The sequence below is a fragment of the Antechinus flavipes genome, chromosome 2 (genome assembly GCF_016432865.1).
Source record: "Antechinus flavipes isolate AdamAnt ecotype Samford, QLD, Australia chromosome 2, AdamAnt_v2, whole genome shotgun sequence".
NCBI classification, from domain to species: Eukaryota; Metazoa; Chordata; class Mammalia; order Dasyuromorphia; family Dasyuridae; genus Antechinus; species Antechinus flavipes.
Genome location: NC_067399.1, coordinates 224489549 through 224510778, shown reverse-complemented (window position 1 = coordinate 224510778; position 21230 = coordinate 224489549). Strand labels below are relative to the sequence as shown.

The following is a 21230-nucleotide window of genomic DNA, read 5'->3' as shown; positions in this document are numbered from 1 at the left end:
TTCTACTTCTTCCTTGATAGCCCATAGTTGAGTAATATTTCCTGTCATGCCTGAATAACATTTCCATATCTCAGATGGGGTATAAGACCATCATGGTGAACTATAATCCTGAGACAGTCAGTACCGACTATGATATGTGTGACCGACTCTACTTTGATGAGATCTCTTTTGAGGTAAGGGAAGGGAAGAAAAGGTCAAGGTTAACTTGCTTTATTGGAATTTTCCTGAGCTTCAGGAGGTAGGCAGATGGTGACTGTTCTTTGACTCCTATCATCTCGCCCTCCTGCAGGTGGTGATGGATATCTATGAGTTGGAAAGCCCTGAGGGTGTGATCCTCTCTATGGGGGGTCAGCTGCCCAACAACATGGCGATGGCTCTGCATCGGCAGCAGTGTCGGGTTCTTGGGACCTCCCCAGAGGCCATCGACTCTGCTGAGAACCGATTCAAGTTTTCTCGACTGCTTGATACCATTGGCATCAGTCAGCCTCAGTGGCGAGAGCTCAGTGACTTGGAGGTAGGCCTGGTGTGGGGGCTGCGAAGCACAAGTGCCTCTGGGTCTGAAGAGCACTGCCTGACCTTCTTGCTCTTCTTAGTCTGCCCTCCAGTTCTGCCAGTCTGTGGGGTATCCTTGTGTTGTCCGTCCTTCTTATGTGCTGAGTGGTGCTGCCATGAATGTGGCCCATTCCGATGTAGACTTGGAGCGCTTCCTGAGCAGCGCAGCTGCTGTCTCCAAAGAGCACCCCGTGGTCATCTCCAAGTTCATCCAGGAGGCCAAGGTTGGTGACAGCAAGGAGCAGAAACGTCTCTGGTCCTCCCCCGCTCCCAGGGGCTGCCCTCTCCCAGTCTACTCCTGTCTCTTGGGGCACTCTGGTTGCAGTTGCTTGGGGGATGGTATCTGGTGGGGGAGAATTCTCATACTGTATGGTCATTCCGGTTGTGACTCTCAGGAAATTGATGTGGATGCTGTGGCTTGTGATGGTATGGTGGTAGCTGTCGCAATCTCGGAGCACGTGGAAAATGCAGGGGTGCACTCGGGAGATGCCACATTGGTGACTCCGCCACAAGATATCACACCCAAGACACTGGAAAGGATCAAAGCAATTATTCATGCTGTGGGTCAAGAGTTGCAGGTCACGGGGCCTTTCAACCTGCAGCTCATCGCCAAGGTAACATAAACAAGACTTGGATTGGAAGTAGATTTTAAAGGTTAATGGCTTCTTTACTGCTAGAGCAGAACTCTGGAGCCCCAACTTGCTCATGAGGAGCTATTGTATTTTGTACCTAAAAGGTTTGTGATTACAGAGGGGGAGAGTATTTTGCCAGTTTTGGAATCTTGAAAGCTTGTAGTCATTGTCCTCTAGGCATTAAAGAGTGGTCTTGCTGGCAGCTGTAGACACATAAAATATCAGGAAGCCTTACCCCCTTGCCCTGTGAATATTGAGTCAGAAGCTGGCACCAGGAAAGGGAACTCTACAGCCTGCCTGCCTGCTTGCCTTCATTTCATTCCTTCAGGGCCACAGTCAACAAGTTGATGGCAGTTACACTTTAGTCTTATACATAGTACAAAAAAGCTGGAGGAGGGGCAGGAAGAGCTAGTAGAGAATGGAGAAATAAGAGGCTAATTAACCAGCAGCAGCAGGGCCTGTTCCTTGTGGGTCTTAGGTAACCATCACCAATTCCATCTTCCCAGGATGACCAACTCAAGGTTATTGAGTGCAATGTCCGTGTCTCTCGGTCCTTCCCCTTTGTCTCCAAGACACTTGGAGTGGATCTGGTAGCCCTGGCTACCCGGATCATCATGGGTGAGGAGGTGGAGCCTGTTGGGCTCATGACTGGAACCGGTGTTGTAGGAGTTAAGGTAAGAAAGAAGGGGGTTGGGAATTCCTAGAAATCAAGGTTAAGGTCTTTTTCATTCTGGCTGTAATCAGCCTCCTGATTTAAATGCCATTTCCAAAGAAATCCTTAAAACGCTTTCCCCCTGTCTCACCCCCTCAGGTGCCCCAGTTCTCATTCTCCCGCCTGGCAGGAGCAGATGTGGTACTGGGGGTAGAGATGACCAGCACAGGGGAGGTGGCTGGCTTTGGAGAGAACCGCTGTGAGGCCTACCTTAAGGCTATGCTAAGCACGGGATTCAAGATCCCCAAAAAGAATATTCTGCTAACTATTGGTAGTTACAAGGTATGGTAATTAGGATCCAACTTCTTGAAGAAGGGAGGTGGTGGAGTTGGGTCTCTGAAATGCCTTTAAGTCATCAATGTCAGGTAATGCTTTCTTCCCACCTCCTATTCCCCTCAGAACAAAAATGAGCTGCTCCCCACTGTGAGGCTGCTGGAGAGTCTAGGCTATAGCTTATATGCCAGTTTGGGCACCGCGGACTTCTACACTGCGCATGGGGTCAAGGTACCTGCCATCTTCTCTACCACATTATTCCTCTGTCTTTTACAGTGGTATCCCACTGCTCTGCGCCCTACTCCGCAGAAGGGGGGTTTTTGTCCTTCATTTCCCAAGGTTGGTCTGGGGGGTAGGGGAAATAACAAATAATATAATTTTATGGTTTTAAAAGTTCTTACTGCAGCATAACCCTGTGAGGCAGGTGAAGCTACTGTTTTACAAATGAGAAAACTGAGCTTCAGAATTTAAGTGACTTACTTGCCCGTTATCTTATAGTTAGAAAATATCAAATTTCAAATTTCAACCTTGATCTTGCTGGGGTTTCTGGCATATCTACAAGGTCTGGACTCAAACTCTCAGAACCTAAACTCCTTGAGATGGGACTCATTTCTTTCATTTTTTTCTGCATCATAGCTAAAAATAGAAACTTACTCTTGAGGGCTTTTCCATGGAGGTAATTGATTACCATTAAAAGTCTTCTCTAATTTGCCTTTTCCCTGGGTATCACTTGATTTGGGAGAGACCAACCTTGCTTTAAGGCATTTTGATGATCTATACTGGGCTTGTTGGGCACATAGGTCACAGCTGTGGACTGGCACTTTGAGGAAGCAGTTGAAGGTGAATGTCCCCCACAGCGAAGCATCCTAGAACAGTTGGCAGAAAACCACTTTGAGTTGGTGATCAACCTGTCAATGCATGGAGCAGGGGGGCGGCATCTGTCCTCCTTCGTAACCAAAGGCTACCGGGCCCGTCGCCTTGCTGCTGACTTTTCTGTGCCCCTCATCGTTGACATCAAGTGCACTAAGCTGTTTGTAGAGGTGACTGGGACTTAAAGAATAATTGGTGGGGTTTTATCATGATAGTGCTGGCATTAAATGGCATTTTTGCTGAATAAATTGGGTGGCTGGATCTGGGAAGGCAGACATCTGAATTACTGCCTATATCTTATTATTATATATTATATTATTGCCTAACTGGAAGGAGAGAAACTGGTTGCCTTCCATGTGTCTAAGGTTTGATTAAATACAGTCTTTTGGCAAACAAGTCAAGCCAAGGTAGTACAAGGTGTTAACAAGATAATTGAAGTCATACACCTGGGAAATAAAGGTAGATGAAATACAGTGAAGATCTGCAACATAAACTGTAGATCTCAAAATATTCTTAGAAACATATTAATGGATAATTGATAACAGGGAGGTTTAGTCAAACAATTTACAACACTTCAATCGTTCTTCTTAAAGACATCAGGGGTTTTCCATGGGAACTCATTTTCCTATAGATCTGCAGGGAAGTAGTACCTAATGTATCTATCTCTCTTTTTGATGTCAAATTCCATTAAAACACAACACAATAAGGCTGGTCTAGAATTCTTATTCTGCCAGTAATGGTTTTGGACACTCCCAAAGTCACCTTCCCTAAATAAAACTTGGTTGTCATCCACTTGTAGGCATTGGGCCAGATCGGGCCAGCTCCCCCACTGAAAGTTCATGTAGATTGCATGACCTCACAGAAGCTGGTGCGCTTGCCAGGTCAGTGACACTTTTCTGGTCCCAACCTTGGCTAACAGGAGCTAGAATGTATGGGACTAGGGCTGTGGGCCATGTTTATCTCTACATATGAGCATCTTTTTTTTTGCTTTCCTGTTTTATTTTTCCCCAGGGTTATTTCCTTGCACTAGTTCCTGTCCCTCCTTATTGAAAACTCCCAACTTTTCTTTCTCATCTAACTCCTCATTTTTATCTTTCTGTTATGGGATGGAGTCTCACACAAAAAAACCACTCAAATGCCTTTAATAGATTTTGTTTCCTAGAGAGAAACTTGCCCTCTTCCTCTTTACCTTCTTCCAGGGCTAATTGATGTACATGTGCACCTACGGGAACCAGGTGGTACCCATAAGGAAGACTTCGCATCAGGCACAGCAGCTGCTTTAGCTGGGGGGATCACCATGGTGTGTGCCATGCCCAACACCCGGCCTCCCATCATAGATGCCCCTGCACTTGCCCTTGCTCAGAAGGTGAGAGATCCCACTCAAAGAGAAACTACTGTTGACTATGCTGTCCTCCTTGGTCAGCTTCCTTTCTTGGTAGAGCTTTTTTTTTTTTTTTCTTAAATTCTATTTTTATTTATTTTTTTTCCCCTGGTAGATCTTTTCACTAATCCTGACCCTGACTCCCTTAAGACACATTGAGGCCCCAGGCGCTCAAAGGATATACTCGGGTAGCCCTGAGATGTATAGGCCTACACTGATGGTTTATCATTATCCTTCAGTTGGCAGAGACTGGGGCCCGCTGTGATTATGCCTTGTTCCTTGGGGCCTCATCAGAGAATGCAGGAACCCTGGGTGCTGTGGCTGGGGCAGCTGCAGGATTGAAACTCTATCTCAATGAAACATTCTCCGAACTTCGCCTGGACAGCCTTGCCAATTGGATGGAGGTGGGAAGTCAGAGACTGGGCTGGGAGGGTGGGAGGATGGTGTTGAAATCATCAAAAGGGAAGGAAGAGGAACAAGGGAGTGCTGACCAGCTCTGGCAAGCAGTAGGATGAGAAGGGTTGGAGGAAGGACCAGGAGTACATAGCGGCCCTGCCCAAATGACCCAAGGAAGTCCCAGACTTACCTCAACATACCTTCTCTGTCCGTAGCACTTTGAGACTTGGCCACGCCATCTTCCTATTGTGGCTCATGCAGAACGACAGACTGTTGCTGCCATCCTCATGGTTGCCCAGCTGGCTCAACGGCCTGTACACATCTGCCATGTGGCCCGGAAGGAGGAGGTAAGAAACAAAAGGAAAAGAAATTGTAACATTGTGTGTGTGTGTGTGTGTGTGTGTGTGTGTGTGTGTGTGTGTGTGTGTGTGTTTGGGTAGGGGGGAAATGGAAGCAGTGAAGCAATAGAAAGACCAATGGTACAAAATAGAAGAGTGGGACTGCCGAATCAGGATCTTTATATCCTTCTGGTAGACCAGATAAAATTCCAAAGTTTGGGGAATTATCCCTAAAGTTAGGCCTCTCTGAACTCCCTGTTCCCTCAACCTCCAGATCCTATTAATTAAAGCAGCAAAGGCACGGGGGGTACCAGTGACTTGTGAAGTGGCCCCCCACCATCTGTTTCTAAGCCAAACTGACCTCGAGCGCCTGGGGCCTGGGAAAGGAGAAGTCCGGCCTGAGCTTGGCTCCCCTGAGGATGTGGAGGCTCTCTGGGAAAACATGGCCGTCATTGATTGCTTTGCCTCTGACCATGGTAAGGAGAGGAGATCCCCTCATGTCCACTTCTTCCAGGTGCCAGTTTGGTTTATAATGGGATAGACATTCATTATGGTAAAAAAAAGTATGGGGGTGTTAAACACGCTCTTAATTGAGGGCCTAATGAGGATGGAGAGGGGCTAGGTTCCTCTCTACTTTTGCCTCATTATCATATAGAGAAAAAGACCAGTCCCTTTCCCAAGCCAATCTTTTCCAGTTCTCCCTTGAAGAGGAGCTGGATCCTGAGATGAGTCTGAGAATTCCCGTAGGAAAAACATTTTGGACCTTCCAGCAACGATTCCTTTCTTTCAGCTCCTCACACCCTGGAAGAAAAAACAGGATCCAAGGCTCCCCCTGGCTTCCCCGGCCTGGAGACAATGCTCCCGCTGTTGCTGACAGCTGTGAGTGAGGGTCGTCTCAGCCTGGATGATCTGCTGCAGAAGCTACACCACAACCCTCGGAGAATCTTTCACTTGCCCCTGCAGGAGGACACCTACATTGAGGTGTGTGGGCATGGGTGGGAAAGTGCACAGAGGAAAACAAGACCCCTGGGTGGAGGCCTGTGGGAAAGAGGGAGTCCCTCATGCCGAGGATGTCAGGGTTGGGGTGGGTAGTTTTGAACCCAGAAGTTGAAGAGTATGCCTACTTATGACACCCCCTCACTGTGTTTGGGACAGGTGGATCTGGAGCATGAATGGACCATCCCCAGCTACATGCCTTTTTCCAAGGCACACTGGACACCTTTTGAGGGGCAGCGAGTGAAGGGCACCATACGGCGAGTTGTCCTTCGAGGGGAAGTTGCCTATATTGATGACCAGGTATCTAAGCTCATGATTCCTGTCTCTCCCTTGATTCTTGGTCAAACTCTCCTGTTTTCTAATTCTACTAAGTTCAGATAATTCAGTTGTTTCTCCTTCTTCCATACTTTACTTTCAGTCATTCAAGTCACATTTTATAGAATCTTAGAATTTAAAAGACTTTGAGGTCATTAAATTCAATTTAACATACCAACAATTTTATCATCTTAGCAATTTGTGACGGGAAACTTACGTTCTCCATGCCCCTTCTTCCGCCACCTGCCTCAGCTCATCCCATTTGGATTTATTAGGAAATAATTTTCTCATTTTGAGATAAAAACTGCTCTAACTGTTAACCATTCACTGATCATGAGTTAGCCTTGGGGGTCAACCAGAATAAATATACTTATTTCAGAATACTTGTTTCACATGACAATCCTTTAGCAATTTACAGAAATAATTATATGAGATGGGTGCCTTTCCAGCTGCCTATATTCCTCAGGTTCAGATATGACTTAGCTGTTTCCTCACTGCTGAAGACCATCTGTCAGGTTTGCTGGGTGCTAGCAATTTCCAAGTGACAAACGCATGCCAGCCCTTGGCTTTACTATGTACACACATTACAAAGGCGTTGACTCCCAACTCCTGGTCGCCCTCCTGCTGTCCTTCAGCTTACTCTGTTTCCGGAGTATTCCCTCCCTAATCCTGTTCTCATTCCCTCTTTCCTGGTCTTGTGTATAGGTGCTGGTGCCTCCTGGTTATGGGCAAGATGTGAGGAAGTGGCCCCAAGGTGCAGTGCCTCAACTGCTGCCCTCTGCTCCACCAAGTGAGAGCACCAAGGTACAGAGCCAAGGATACAGGTGGTCACAGCCAGCTGATTCAAGTGGGGCTACTAGGGCTTCTCAGACCTTTTCAAGATAATTTCAATTGGAAGACAACTTAAGGTCTTCTAATCTAATCTGCATTGTGCAGATATTTCCTACACAGTTTATAAACATCTGCTTGAAGACCTTCCTCTCTCCCCAGGCATCGTTTCACATTTTGAACAGCTCTGATGAAGACTTTGCCCCCAAAATCTTTTACTTTTTCTTATATCTGCCCTTAGGAGCCACATGTCTGATTGCTCTTGTACATAGTGGCCGCTCTTATTTAAAGATGACTATCATATTCCCTCAGGTATTCCCTTTGCCAGTCAAAACAATTGATTCTGGCATGGCGTGGTCTTAGATCCCTTCATTGTTATAGCCCCTCTCCTGGACTACCACGCTGACCATTTTCTACTTTGCCATTGTGGGAAACACAAAATTAATTAGAATTAATGGGGAGAATGGTGGTGTTTTTTGGAACAGTTCCAAACTGGTTCCTTAGAATGCTCTTGCTTATGACATGATAGTGTTTAAACACACTATCAAGTCATAAGCAAGAGCATTCTGAGGAACCAGTTTGCAGATGATATTGAAGATTATTTTCTTAAGTGATGAGAGATAAGGGATATTTGTGAGAACAGTGAGTTTGATTTTCTTCAGGGAGGGGAAGGAAGAAGGAACTTTTGGTTGATGTCTCAAAAGGATAGACCCATGTTACATTCACAGACTCCTGAAAGGCCTCGACGTGGCATCCCAGGCCTTCCTGATGGGCGCTTCCATCTCCCACCTCGAATCCACCGAGCTTCTGATCCTGGCCTTCCAGGTAAGAGTGCCAGTATTGACTATAGGGATGGTCTTTCCTCATTTCTCTAAGGACTCAGCATAGAGGAGTAGGTCTTTGGAGGCTCAGCATTTCTTCCAAATTGTCTTCTTGCTTAACCCCTAGTTTAAAGAGTCTCCCCACTCTAGCTCCTGCCCTTTCCCTGTTCCTGTTTCCCCATCTTATCCCCATCCTTTCTACCAAGATTGTTCCATTTTTTTCATCCTTGATTTTGATAATTAACACTAGGGATGATTGTCCCCTCCCTAGCTTCCCCTTATTCCTCCTCTCTTGTTATGGGCAGCTGTGTTCATCAGCCCAAGAGCCAGGACCCCACAAGGCAACAGAATGTGGGGTAAATCTGGGGCTCTTTCCCCATGGAGTGTCTCTTAAGTTGCTGTGAGCCTGGTCTTTCCATCTTGCATAAAAGCCATACTGTCATGGGACTGAGGACTGGGGTTGGGGATGGGGGATGGGGAGGGGGAAGAACTGTTCTCTATGTAGTTTGCTTGGTCAGGTCATGTGTGTCTTTGTGTACATGTCTGCCTGCAGAACAGAGCTACTCGTTGCTCTTCCCTCTACTAACCTGCTGTGGCTGCCTTGGTGTGAGCTGGTTTAATAGACATGATGTGATCTATAAGGATCCTGGGAGATAAATAGCTACTCTTGACTCCAACTAAAAATTTATTTCTGCCCTTTTTCCTTTGTAGCTGAAGAGCCCAAGGAAAAGCCCTCCCGGAAGGCCGTGGAGCCAGGTGGGAAACTCTTTGTCTAGTGGAAAGTGGCAGGGCTGGTAGGAAGGAGATAGAGGTTGAAGCAGGCCATGTTCTGACCAGTCACTTGTCTTGTCCCCTGCTGCAGATCTAGCAGGAACTCCTGATAGTTGCTGCTACCCTTCTCCAGTGCCTAGGCAGGCATCGCCCCAAAATCTGGGTACACCCAGCCTGTTACATCCTCAGACCTCACCCTTGCTGCATTCTCTAGTTGGGCAGCATATACTCTCCGTTCGTCAGTTTACCAAAGATCAGGTATTTGGCCTGGGGGGAGGTGGTGTTAGGAGGGTTCTGGGATCTGAAGAGATTTGGAAGAGGAAATCTGAGAAAGTGTTATCCCTCACTGATTTGTGGCCCTTTTCAGATGTCCCACCTGTTCAACGTGGCACACACCCTGCGGATGATGGTGCAGAAGGAACGAAGCATAGACATTCTCAAGGTCAGAACCAAAGGTGTGGGTCTGGGGGAAGAAGGCTTGAATTGGCTCCGATGGGAAGCCTTCTGTCAGCAGGAAGAAGGAGAATAGTCTGTCGTTACCCTAAGGGTCCTCATCACCATACGTGTATGGGATATTACAGCTTGTGATGTGTCTCTCTTCCCAGAATATCACAAGAGGTTAATGTTCTTTATGTAGTGTCCTGTGGAATAGACCTTAACCACCTCTATCCCTTCAGACATACCCGTCCTCATTTCTGCTTTGCTTACCAGAATCTCCACTTAGCTAACTTAAGGTAGCTTTGTTGTATTGTTAAAAAGGCCAACCAGATCTTCCACCTCTGCTAGGGAGTATATATACTTTTTAACAGTGAATTTTTAGAGAAAAAGTTTTAATCAAAAACTGATGGTAGGACGTTCTGTTCTATAAGAGGCCCATGGCACAAATACTTCTGAGTAGATACACCTTTTCAAGTTCTCTTAAATTATATACTATGTAGACTGTCACTTGTTCTTATGGCTAAGATGAAGCCTTGGGGAAAGTTATTGCCTTTGTATTCTTTGGGATGAATCTATTTCCCCTTTGTCCTTTCTCACTAGGGCAAGGTGATGGCCTCCATGTTTTATGAAGTGAGCACTCGTACCAGCAGCTCCTTTGCAGCCGCCATGGCCCGTCTTGGGGGCTCTGTGCTCAGCTTCTCTGAAGCCACATCATCTGTCCAGAAGGGGGAATCCCTAGCAGACTCTGTCCAGACCATGAGCTGCTATGCTGATGTTGTTGTGCTCCGGCACCCGCAGCCTGGAGCTGTGGAGGTAAGAAGGGCCAGGGATTGCAGGGGAAGTAAAAAAATGCAGGCTTTTTGGATTGGACCAGGGAGACTGTGGCGACCCAACTTGGATGATGATACTTATGCAAAAGATGTAATGGGCAATTTTATTTGCAATGTTATAGTCCCCACTTTGTTTTTAAGTCTTTTTTTGTTTAAAGTCTTCAACTTTGTTTTGAGAAATTTTAACAAACACATCTAGCATACCTCTGAATTGAGTCAGTTATAATGTACAGGCAACAATCAGAGATTTGAGATTTGGAAGATGCCTCCAGTGCCATCCAGTGTAATCCATATATGACATCCAGGGGTGGAATGTAAAGATGGCAGAGTTAAAGCCAGGGAAGCTGCACAACCTTTCCTAGTTTCCCTGGAAAACCACAGGAAACCAAGCCTCTAAACAGAGTCTAAAGTTATGAAATCACTCTCCAGTTCAAGGTAGAATGAAAAAATTTCAAGAAAGGTCAGTCTCACTAGGGTGAAAAGGGGGTTCAGCCCAGCTCAGACAGATTCTAAGAAAGCCTATGAGAAGGTCTTAACCACAGCAAATTGGTGTCTAAGATCCTCTGTCCTGGTTCACTAGGAGAGCAGATTAGTAGGGTTGTTTTTTAAAAAGAGCAGGCAAGGACTGTGCTGTGTTAATTGTTAGATCGTGTTTGTAAAGTTCTTAGCTCCAGAACCTGGCATAATGCATGCATTGTATAAATGCTATTTTTAGTATTGTCATATTATCATCTAATCCATGTCTTTCCACCTTCTCTACAAATAATTTTGTTGTATGTGTGCGGTTTTTAAGGTTAATGAGCTTATAAGCCCTGTTTCCCTTTGTAGGTGTCCACCAACCATCTCTTTAATGATCTTTTCTAGAATTTTCCCTGGAGCCCAGCAGCTGGTAGCCTACAGGTTTAGTTCTCTTTCCCCTTTTGATAACTTCTTTCTCTAGCTTATTCATGTAAATATTTATAGTTTAAAAATTTAGAACTATTTTGGAAGCATCACATAACTTTTGGTGTGTTTCATTATTGCCATCTTCTTGGATGAAATGGTTTCTATTATTTATGATGTTACCCATTCATTCTTTGGGATTAAATTGTTTAATTTACAATTAGTTTTTAGTCTCTTTCCCTGATCTTATTGCTTGTAATTTTAATTGCATCACAATTGAAAACAATGCAAATGATATTTCTGCCTTTCTGCATTTGTGAGGTTTGTATGCCCTAATACACACATGCTCAATTTTTATGTAGGTGCCATGTACTCTCATAATTAATAATATAATATAATACAATAATTATTAGTTACTAATAATAGTTAACTTTCCCCACTCCTAATTCTGAGAGGGAAGGTTGAGGTTGAGTATATTTTGTTATTTATATCTATTTTCCTGTTACTGACTTGACTTCTAAGAGTTTGGATATTGGACATTGTACATATATATGTTTAACATTGATATTACTTCATTGTCTATAGGACCTTTTAACAAAACTTAGCTTCCTTTCTTATCTCTTGTAATTAAATTATTTTTGCTTTAGCTTTGTCTGAGATCAGGAATGCTACCCCTGCTTTTTCTGCTTCAGATGAAGCATAAGATATTTTGCTTCAGCCTTTTAACCATACTCTGATTGTATCTCTGTTTCAAATGTGTTAGAAAGGGTATATAGCATTTTTCTTCAGACAATTTTTGTTCTTCCTTTTCTAAGCTATTTGACACTCACTTGCATATCTATCATTTATTTTCTCAATTTTTCTTCTACCTTACTTATTTGACTTAACATTCTTTATAAGCTCTTCCAAGAAGGCTTTTTGGGTTTGAGAGGTTTCACGTGCAGGTGTTTGTCCTTTTCTGAGTTGGTGTTTTGATGTTCCTTGTCATCATAGTAGCTTTCTAGGTCAAATTTCTTTTTTTGTCTCTTGCTCATTTTCTTTCTTTTCCCGCCTATTTTGTGACTTTTACAGTTGAGCTCTGCTCCTGGGCCACTGGGAGTACTGTCTCAAGGTTCCTTTGTAGCTTTGTGCTTTGACTTTGAGCACAGGGCTCCCCTTGTGTTTTATGTTTAACTCACCGCAAGAAGTGGCTAGACCTAGTTCTTCTGATGTTGCCTGGCAGTTTGCTTTCTGTGCTGGAACTGGAAGCCACCCCTCTTGTCTGCTTTGTTGCTGTTTTATTGAACCAATATCAGAGTTTTGGTTGTTGAGCCACTGGGATCAAGACCTCCCACTGCTTTTCCCAGATACCATCTGAACTGGATTGTGTGCCCCTTTTCACGTCAGTGAGACCAATCTTTCTTAAAGTACTTCCAACCTATTTTAAGCTGGAAAATTGTTTCATTCCATCTTTTCTTGGTTCTTTCATTCTAAATTCTGTACAGAAGCTTGTCCTTCAAGGTTTTCAAAGGAAACTGGAAGAGCTCAAATAGCTTCTTGGCTTCTCTCCACCATCTTGACTCCTCCAGGAGTCCTCTTCTTTCCCTTTTTGAATCAGAGCATCATTTGTCCTTCTCCAATCTTGTGGTGTCTTTCTTATTACATTGAGAAAAGCTTAGACGTCACAGTTCCTACTTCTGTCAGGTCAGTATTGGAGGGTGTAATTAAATTATCTGGACTGGGTAACTTGAATTCACTTGGTGCTGCTCTTTATTTATGTTGAACATTAATTTCCTGTTAGTCATTGATATGTAAAGGCCACTCTCTTTCAGAGAAAACAGAAACAATGTGAGTCAGGCAGGCTCACTCTCTCCCTTCTCCCTGTTGTCACTGCCATCCTCTCATCCTGCCTCTTCTTAGATCTTCTGTTTTCTCCCAGCATACTTAGCCAAAATTCCATTTTATTGTGCTTCATGTCCCCCATCATTCAACCTGAACTCATTCTGAAACTGAAGCATTCTTCACTCCTTTTATAGTACATGTCACACTGTATTCATTTTCTGTTACTTGGACTTGCTTCCATCTTCTAGGCATTCCTTCTGTGCTTAACCCTGTTTATCAATAGTGTAGATCAAGATAGAAATTGCTGTGTTGCTTGAATCTGTGAAGGGCAAGTAACAAACAGAATGGATCATCAGAAGCTCAAACAATCTCAATAGGCTAGAGCCTTGTGCTGGATATACTAAGATGAAAAATTTGGTGCAAAATAAGTGTAAATTTTCATTTGGCTATTAAAAAAAAAGACATCAGCTTTATGAACAAAAGCTGAAGGAAGAGTGATTAGCCAGCAGGTGCTCTGGATGACCTCAAGTGGACCTCAAACTCTGTATGACTCAGCAGCTAGACATGACAGCCGCCAGCATGAATTTGATCTTGCCCTGCAATGAAAGGCATGACTTCCAGAAATAGGAAGGTGATGTAGACCTGGGTCAGGCCTCTTCTGGAGTGTTGGGTTCAGGTCTTGGCAGCTTGTCTGGATAGTGCTCAGAGAAGAGAAACCAGGAAGACAAGAGCCTTGAGTTGGAATCCATTCAAGAATTAACTGAAGAATGGAGAAATGTTTAATTTGGGGGAAAAGAAGACTTGGAAGATGCCGTTGACTATCATTGTGAAATATTTAAAGTGTTGCTTTGCGGAGGAGACATGAGACATGGTTTCTGTTTGGCCTAAAGTACAGAAACAAAAAGAAGCTACAAAAAAAGTCAATTTAAACTAAATATCAGAAAAAAGCCTTTGAACAGTTGTTGTTTAGTTGTTTATGACTCTTTGTGACTCCATTTGGGATTTTCTTGGTAGAGGTATTAGTTTGCCATTTTCTTCTCTAGCTTATTTGACAGAGGAGGGAAATGAAGCAAATAGTGTTAAGTAGCTTTCTGGATCACACAACTTAGTGTCAGAAACTGGATTTGAATTCTGGCCTTCCTGACTCTAGGCCCAGTGCTCTGTCCATTGAGAGATCAAAGGTTTCATCTCTTGGGGAGTAGTTAGTCTTTTACACTTGAAGGCTTCCATTTGTTTAAAAAGATACTTCATTTTTTAATCTTTTTCTTGTTCTTTGTCATTTCATAAATGTATCCTCCCCCTTTTCACATTATTCATTACAGTGCAGAACTGGATTTAGAGAAGGGGGGTGGGGGGATCAGGTGGCACTTGTGCTGACACTCAGTAGGCAAGGGGTTTTAAGAGGCCCTGGGAGGAGACAGAAGGTGAATGTCATCACCATCTCATCATTAAAGAAAAAGGAAGCCGGTTTGGATAGATTGTAGGGTATCCATGAGGCTATCCATACACCTCATGAGGCCACCCTGTATTCTTAAGGCACAGTTCTTAGACATTTCCAATAGTTGGGTGACCTGAGAGTTGTAACCTCCTCCATTGTGCAGATTGTAATTTTAATTGCATCACAATTGATATTGTGCACATTCATCTAGTTTTGGCCAAACTTTCCCCTTATCATTCTCTTATTTTCTTGGTCTCCATTTTTTCCCTCTCTAAAATGGGGTTGCTGGGCTAACTCGCCTCTGGTGACCTCTTTCTTGCTATATGAGCCATAGTCTCTGGACCCTGTCCCTTTTCAGATGGTGTTCCTTTGCCTGTAATGTCCTTCCTTGTTTGGGGCCTCTTGAAATCCCTATTTCCTTTTAAGTGATCAATGCCGATGTCCCTTTCTTAGTCTCTCTCCTCAGTTGTTAGCACTCTCTCTTCGGTAACCACGACAAAAGACTTTGTATTGATACATAGTTACATCTTGTGTATGGGCTGTCTTCTCTTCTGCCATTAAAATGGAAAAATTGCATAGTAGGATCACCACTTATGAACAATTTGTAACTTTTCTTGAATACATTTCAGACATTCCACCAACAATGAAAGTAATAATATCTGTTTTCATTTGCATTGCTTTTCATTATTATTAAGTGTAGACTATTTCTTAGACAACATTTTGCAGTTATTCTCTAGAGAGTTGTTGATAAATTTCTTCCCCAACATCTCTTGTATAGCTAGCAGCAAAGCACTGCCGGAGGCCGGTGATCAATGCTGGGGATGGAGTAGGGGAACACCCAACGCAGGCCTTGCTGGATGTCTTTACCATTCGAGAGGAACTGGGGACTGTCAACGGCATGACGGTAAGAGGGAGGGCCCCGGGTGGATTGAGACCTCCGTCCTCCCCACACCTTCCGCAGCCTTCAGCCTCCAAAGGGGCCCTGGGTGTCTTAGTGAGACCATGATGAGAATGACTGGGGAGAGGGTCGTGGGGCAGGTAGGTTCTGAAGGAGAAGGCTCTGGAACTCTTACACCTTCTGACTGCGTGGGGCAGAGTAGCCTGACTGAAGGGGCTGGCTCTCTCCCCAGATCACGATGGTAGGGGATCTCAAGCACGGGCGGACAGTACATTCCCTGGCCTGCCTGCTCACCCAGTACCGGGTCAGCCTTCGCTACGTGGCGCCCCCCAGCCTGCGCATGCCGCACGACGTCTTGTCTTTTGTGGCGTCCAGAGGGACTAAGCAGGTGAGCCTCGCGTTCTCGGGCTGCAGCCGTGTGGCAGCCCGTCCGGGCTGGGGGGCCGGCTTCTGGCTGTCGGAGTCTCCCCTGCTCTCTTCACCCTTCTTCCTTTTCCTAGGAGGAATTTGAGAGCATCGAGGAGGCGCTACCTGACACAGATGTCCTTTACATGACTCGGATTCAGAAGGAACGGTTTGGCTCCAGCCAGGAATACGAAGCTGTGAGTGCTCAGGACAGTGGGCTTGCGGGGCGGGGGCGCTCGCGGTCGGGGAGAAATGTGGGGCTTTCGCCAGGGCAGGGGTCAAGGAGACCTTGAGCCCAACCACCTTTCCTCCCTTCAGTGCTTCGGCCAGTTTATCCTCACACCCCACATCATGACACGGGCGAAGAAGAAGATGGTGGTGATGCACCCAATGCCTCGAGTCAACGAGATCAGGTGAGGAGGCTTGTGGGTAAGGCAGTGGAGGCGGCTGTGGCTGCCGCACTTCCGGAGGCCCTCTTGGGGAGAAGGTGTTACAGCATAACTGGGGACCCGCTTTCTGGGAGCACCACAGTGACCTCTCACTTCCGCCTCTGCAGTGTGGAAGTGGACTCCGACCCCCGGGCTGCCTACTTCCGGCAGGCTGAGAACGGCATGTATATGCGGATGGCCCTCCTTGCTACTGTCCTGGGGCGCTACTAGAGCCCAACTCTAACAGCTGCTCTCTGCTGCTCCTGCCACTGGGCAAGGATTCCTGGTGCCCCCCAGGGGGGCAGCGTACTGAATGTGAGACTGTGGGGTAGCCCCAGACACATGCAGACTTGCAAGCCTTTGGGCTGGAACTTCTCCAGCTTGGGGCTGGGGCAGGCAGGGTGCCAGGTATTAAAGCCTCCACCTCATCTCATCCTCAGCCCTGCCCTTTCCCCCCCTCCCCTCCACTAGCCTTTAAAGATTTATAATAACTTTTCTATTATCTGATCTCAGAGCCATTTCTTGGATTTAATAAACAGCTGAGCTGTCTATTTATCTTTTTTTATTCCTCCAAGTCTGCCACTCTCCATAAAGGAAGAGGTTTTCTCATGGCCAAGTCTACACAGGACTAGGATTACTTAACAGAACTGTTGGGGCTACATCTTCATCATCCCATACTTGTGGTACCCATTAATTCCAGATCCTAGTGCTTTTGGGGGGGATTAGAACTCCGGGTACTCTGCACTTAGGGCACAAGTCTGTGAAAGAGAGTTTAGCTTTTCAGAGAATGAGATTCAAAAAGGGCAGAGCCTCCTCATGCCTCTGAAAACTGCTCTGCTCATCTTCTTGGTTTATATTTTCATAGTCACCATAAAAGACAAAATCACAGAGGGAATCAGACAGGTTTACAAAGTTCAATTTGGAGGGATGGGGGTGGAGGGTGAGGGGATTGAATTATTCAAGTAGGATTATGGTAAAGTAATTTAAATTGTTGATACCCTAGACAAACACTTTTCTGAATCTTATTCAATCTGTCCAAGGGTGGAAAAAGAGGAGGTATTCTCTATGTGGAGAATCTAATCTTTTCTAATCTGTTTTCTGGGAGTCTGGAGATCTTCCTTGAACTTTTTCCCTGTTGACACTAGGTAGGCCTTTGATAAGGATGAAATAGAAGAATTTTAGAGCCATACATTACCTCCTTGAAATTTGATAAGAGATAACATTTGGGACTTAGGACACGGTTTTCCTGAGGGAACAGAGAGGCATAAGTATGCTTCCGTATCTTGCAAACACATCCTGATGCTGGAACCATCCTGAGTAAGATGAATGTGGGGAGTATTTATCTCCTTTCAAAGCAGAGTACTCCAATAAGGTGTTTCTTCCCCCTTTCCACTTTCCAAATAGACTTAAGGTTCTAGATTAGGCCAACCTTTCTAATTCTAAGGAGACCCACAATTTCTGTTGGCCTCCATAACAAGCCCTATTTTCCCCAAATTTTGTAGTTTCAGAAACGAAAGGATAATTAGTAATTTAATCCAACTCCTGTCCCCACCCTCACTTTACAAATGAGGTATCTGAGAAGTTAAATGAATTGCCTAAAATGGGTTAGAGAACAAATAGTAAAGATTGGTTTTGATCTCAGTGTTTGATCAAATCCAGTGCTGTTTTCCACTGCATCTTTATATTTCTGGTACATTCATGAAGTTCAACGCCCTTCATTTTCTGGATCTTTTAAGACCTCCCTTCCTGCCCATCATCATCAAGGGCCTGTGCTAGCCTCTTGTGGGGCAAAGAAAATAGTCCATTGCCTTTTTTGAAAAAGGATCAAAGCTGTGAGATTATTTGGTGAAAGATCTTAATAGAGGCAATGTGCTGTAGTAAGTACCAGGTTTGGATTCAGAAAGGTTGGAGTTCAGATACAGATACAGGCTTTGATACTTAGAAAGGCCATCTCTGTGCCAAACATTAATAGTTGGGACAAAGATCAAAACGAAACAGGCCCTACCTGTAAGGAATTTATATTTCAGCAGATTCATGTTTATACAAATGAATTGGAGTAGAGTACTGGGCCTGAAATTGGGAAGATCTGAATTCAAATCCAACTTCAGATGCTAGCTATGACCTTAAGGCAAGTCATTTAACCCTATTTGCCTCAGTTTCTCATCTGTAAAATGGGGACATCTTGGTGAAGCAAATGGCAAATCAGTGCAATACTTTGTCAACAAAACTACAAATGGGATCACAAAGAGTTGGACACAACTGAAATTACTGAACAACTATGTACCAAGAATAAAAATTGAAACTTTGCAAAAGACAAACAGTCCCATCCTCCAGTTTACATTCTAAAAGGGGGTGACAGCACTTTTATAGGAAAATGGTAGCTAAAGGCAGGGAAGGGAGTTTGGTCTAGGGAGCTAGAGGAATGGGTGAGCATGTCACATGGCAGTATATTGCTGTGCCTTTTACAAAAACAAAGGCAACACTGGGCTGGAAAGCATAGTTACAGGCAGCTGAGTGGTACAGTTGATAAAGAAATGGACTAGGAATTATCTAATTCAAAATTGGCCTCACTCATTAGCTCTAACCCCTGGTAAATTTCTTAAGCTCTCCCTGCTTGTTTCCTTACCTTTGAAGTGGGAATAACACCCCTCTCCCAGGGTGAAGAGGATTAGATGAGGTATTTGTAAAGCACTTAGCCCAGTGTCTGGTATATGGTAGATGCTTAATAAATGCTTGTATCCTTTGGTGCTAGAGGGAGGGGTAATAATGGTGTTTCATGCCAGTAATCTTCACAAAACCTGTTTTAAAAACTAAGATGGCTGCAGCTATATTACCTGTCCAATTACCAGTCCAAAGATATGATAAAATTTGATGTGTAGAAGTAAATGTAATAGAAAATCATCAAATTCTAACTAGAAAATTAAAAGCTATAATCATAAAATAATGTCATGAAAAAACAAACATGCATGCCTCAACAGTGTAATGTTAGGAAAAGATATAAATGAGTGTCCCACCTGCCTTTATACTTGGAGGTTCAGCATATGGATTTTCCTTTAAACACTGGCTTCCCTATTTCTCAACCTTTTCATTTCCTATATAACCTTACTCCTCCCCCATGAGATGAATGAAAAACTCATGAATTTCTAGGTAATTAATAATTTTTTGTTTAGGATAATTGATAATAAATCTGATTATCGGCAATGTCCTTCAGAGATTAGCTGACCTATAACTGGTCCTTGAATGAGGATATAAAGAGAAAAGGCCTTTATCCTAATTTAATAATTGATTATTAATACTTTCACCCCCACCTCAACTGTACACAGAAGGGATTAGACCCTTGATCTTGCCCAGCACCACAAATGAATCATTTCTATATTCCTGAACTCTGAAATTCCCTTAACTCATCATCTTGTCATTTCTACCTCAACTTTTCAGCTCCAAAGCCTGTTCTCACTGTGATTTCAACCTACTTTCCTCCCTTTCCCATTTGACCGCTTGGTGAGCTAGTTCAGCTTTACACTGTCCTTTTGAGTCCTTTGCGCCCTCATCCTGTGGCTGATTGTGCCCTGCCATGCCTCAGACCTGGATCGCCCACCATCCCGCTGCCTTCACTCCTCATGGATTTTGGGGGGCTTAAGGGAAGGCAATCCAGATTAAGTGACTTGCCCAGGATCACATTTGAATTCGGATCCCCCTGACTCCAGGGTGGCTTTACTCATGGACTGCCCACAAATTAAGAAAATCAAAACCATGTTGACCAGATCCACCACATGTATGTTACATGGTATCAACCAGGTTCTCTGCAGCCTGTTTTGTTTTTAGTTGTTGCGTCCTGCCCTTTGTGACCCCATTTGGAATTTTCCTTGTGGGGATGCTAGAGTGCTTTGGCTTTTCCTTCTCCAGCTCATTTGACAGATGAGAAAATGGAAGTGAACAGATTTAAGTGACTTGGCGGGGCTCAGGCTCAGGAGGAGTCGGCATAGTTGGGTGGGGGTGGCAGAGAGACCGAAGTATTGCCCTGAGGCAAATAAGGAAGGACCCTGATGGGGCTCCGGGTAGCCTAATAGTACCCCCTTGCTAGGTCTAGCCAAGAAAGCCTAGTCAAGGAGCGGAGGTTAAATTTCCCCTGTGAAGTCTGTCCATGGCGGTGCCGTCTTTGTCTGACCCTTTGGGTCAGCCCCCCCGGGCGCTGCCTCCTGTGTCTTTCCCAACAATCCCCCCATGCCACGTGGTGCGTCTCCTCTCCACACCCTGCCTTCTATTTCCTCAGCCCCCACCTTGCTTCCTGGTCTCGCAATCTCCACCATGTCTTTGGGTGACTTTCTCCTTACAGCTTTTAGGGTTCTGCCAGCTAAGTGCGTACTCCCATCTCATGGAATGTTTCCTTTCGTCTGGGTGATTGTGAGTTTCACCAGGGAATTTGTCTTTCCATCGTTAATTATTAAAACCCCCTTTCCTCGCAATGTGCTCTCCCAACTATTTCATATTTGCCACTCCTGGTGTCTATTGGATTTCTTCATTTTGTCTCCTAAATAAAACTACCTTTTGCCAAAAAGAATGACTATTGTGAATTTTTCGCATGACCGAAGCCCAACGTTTGGTACCTCTCTCCTAATCGCACCATGTGCCTGCAACCGCATCATTTGCTGCAACAGCCACATCAGCTATGAAGTGCTTTATTTGGACTCGGGAAGATGAGGTTTCCTGACTTCAGGTATAGCACTCTATCTGCTCCATCCCTTAGTAAAGTAACCCTTTTTCATCTCCCTAAATTGACTCACTATCCCACTTAACACACAGAACCTTTTCATTCTTCCTCAGAATTCCCATAGATTCCCTTCCTTCCATCCGCAGCTGAGAACCTTCCTTGTGTCCCATCACTCAGCTGCCTTCTGCCACTATTTCTATCTTTGTCCCTCTCTCACTTGCAAAAATGGCCCTTATTGCCAAAGCAAACCCCTCTATGTGACAAGTGATTCCATTCCACTGTCTTCTCCAGCAATTCTCTCTCTCGAATTTATTTTCAGTCTCTCCCTGTCTACTGGCTACTTCCCCACTCTCTGTACTCCCTCTCTCCTCTAATTGGTCCACTCCCCACTAGCTATCACCCAGTATCTTCTCCGTTTGGGGGCCAAATTTGAGAAGGCTCTCTCTAATCAATGCCTGTTCCTCCCTTACCTCCCTAAGTTGCGGCTTCTAAGTTGC

General features: G+C 44.7%; 1 protein-coding gene across 4 annotated transcripts in view; it reads left to right on the top strand.

Moving 5' to 3' along the window:
- The window catches only part of CAD (carbamoyl-phosphate synthetase 2, aspartate transcarbamylase, and dihydroorotase), a 31078-nt gene extending 10495 nt beyond the window's left edge, over positions 1-20583 (top strand). Inside the window, exons 19-45 of one of the 4 annotated variants that reach the window (XM_051976274.1) lie at positions 75-173; positions 290-514; positions 594-776; positions 948-1166; positions 1691-1858; positions 1996-2178; positions 2296-2400; positions 2970-3209; positions 3839-3920; positions 4239-4405; positions 4660-4824; positions 5032-5163; positions 5429-5630; positions 5945-6135; positions 6310-6450; positions 7171-7269; positions 8022-8118; positions 8420-8470; positions 8826-8870; positions 8977-9143; positions 9253-9327; positions 9924-10136; positions 15073-15198; positions 15425-15580; positions 15693-15794; positions 15916-16010; positions 16154-20583. In XM_051976274.1, coding sequence (XP_051832234.1) covers positions 75-173; positions 290-514; positions 594-776; positions 948-1166; positions 1691-1858; positions 1996-2178; positions 2296-2400; positions 2970-3209; positions 3839-3920; positions 4239-4405; positions 4660-4824; positions 5032-5163; positions 5429-5630; positions 5945-6135; positions 6310-6450; positions 7171-7269; positions 8022-8118; positions 8420-8470; positions 8826-8870; positions 8977-9143; positions 9253-9327; positions 9924-10136; positions 15073-15198; positions 15425-15580; positions 15693-15794; positions 15916-16010; positions 16154-16256 — 3831 coding nt within the window. In that variant the 3' untranslated portion in view covers positions 16257-20583. Of the gene's footprint in view, positions 1-74; positions 174-289; positions 515-593; positions 777-947; positions 1167-1690; positions 1859-1995; positions 2179-2295; positions 2401-2969; positions 3210-3838; positions 3921-4238; positions 4406-4659; positions 4825-5031; positions 5164-5428; positions 5631-5944; positions 6136-6309; positions 6451-7170; positions 7270-7955; positions 8119-8419; positions 8471-8825; positions 8871-8976; positions 9144-9252; positions 9328-9923; positions 10137-15072; positions 15199-15424; positions 15581-15692; positions 15795-15915; positions 16011-16153 lie in introns of all 4 variants that reach the window. The other 3 variants (XM_051976272.1, XM_051976275.1, XM_051976273.1) reach the window with 3 other exon arrangements.
- The last annotated feature ends 647 nt before the right edge of the window (positions 20584-21230 follow it).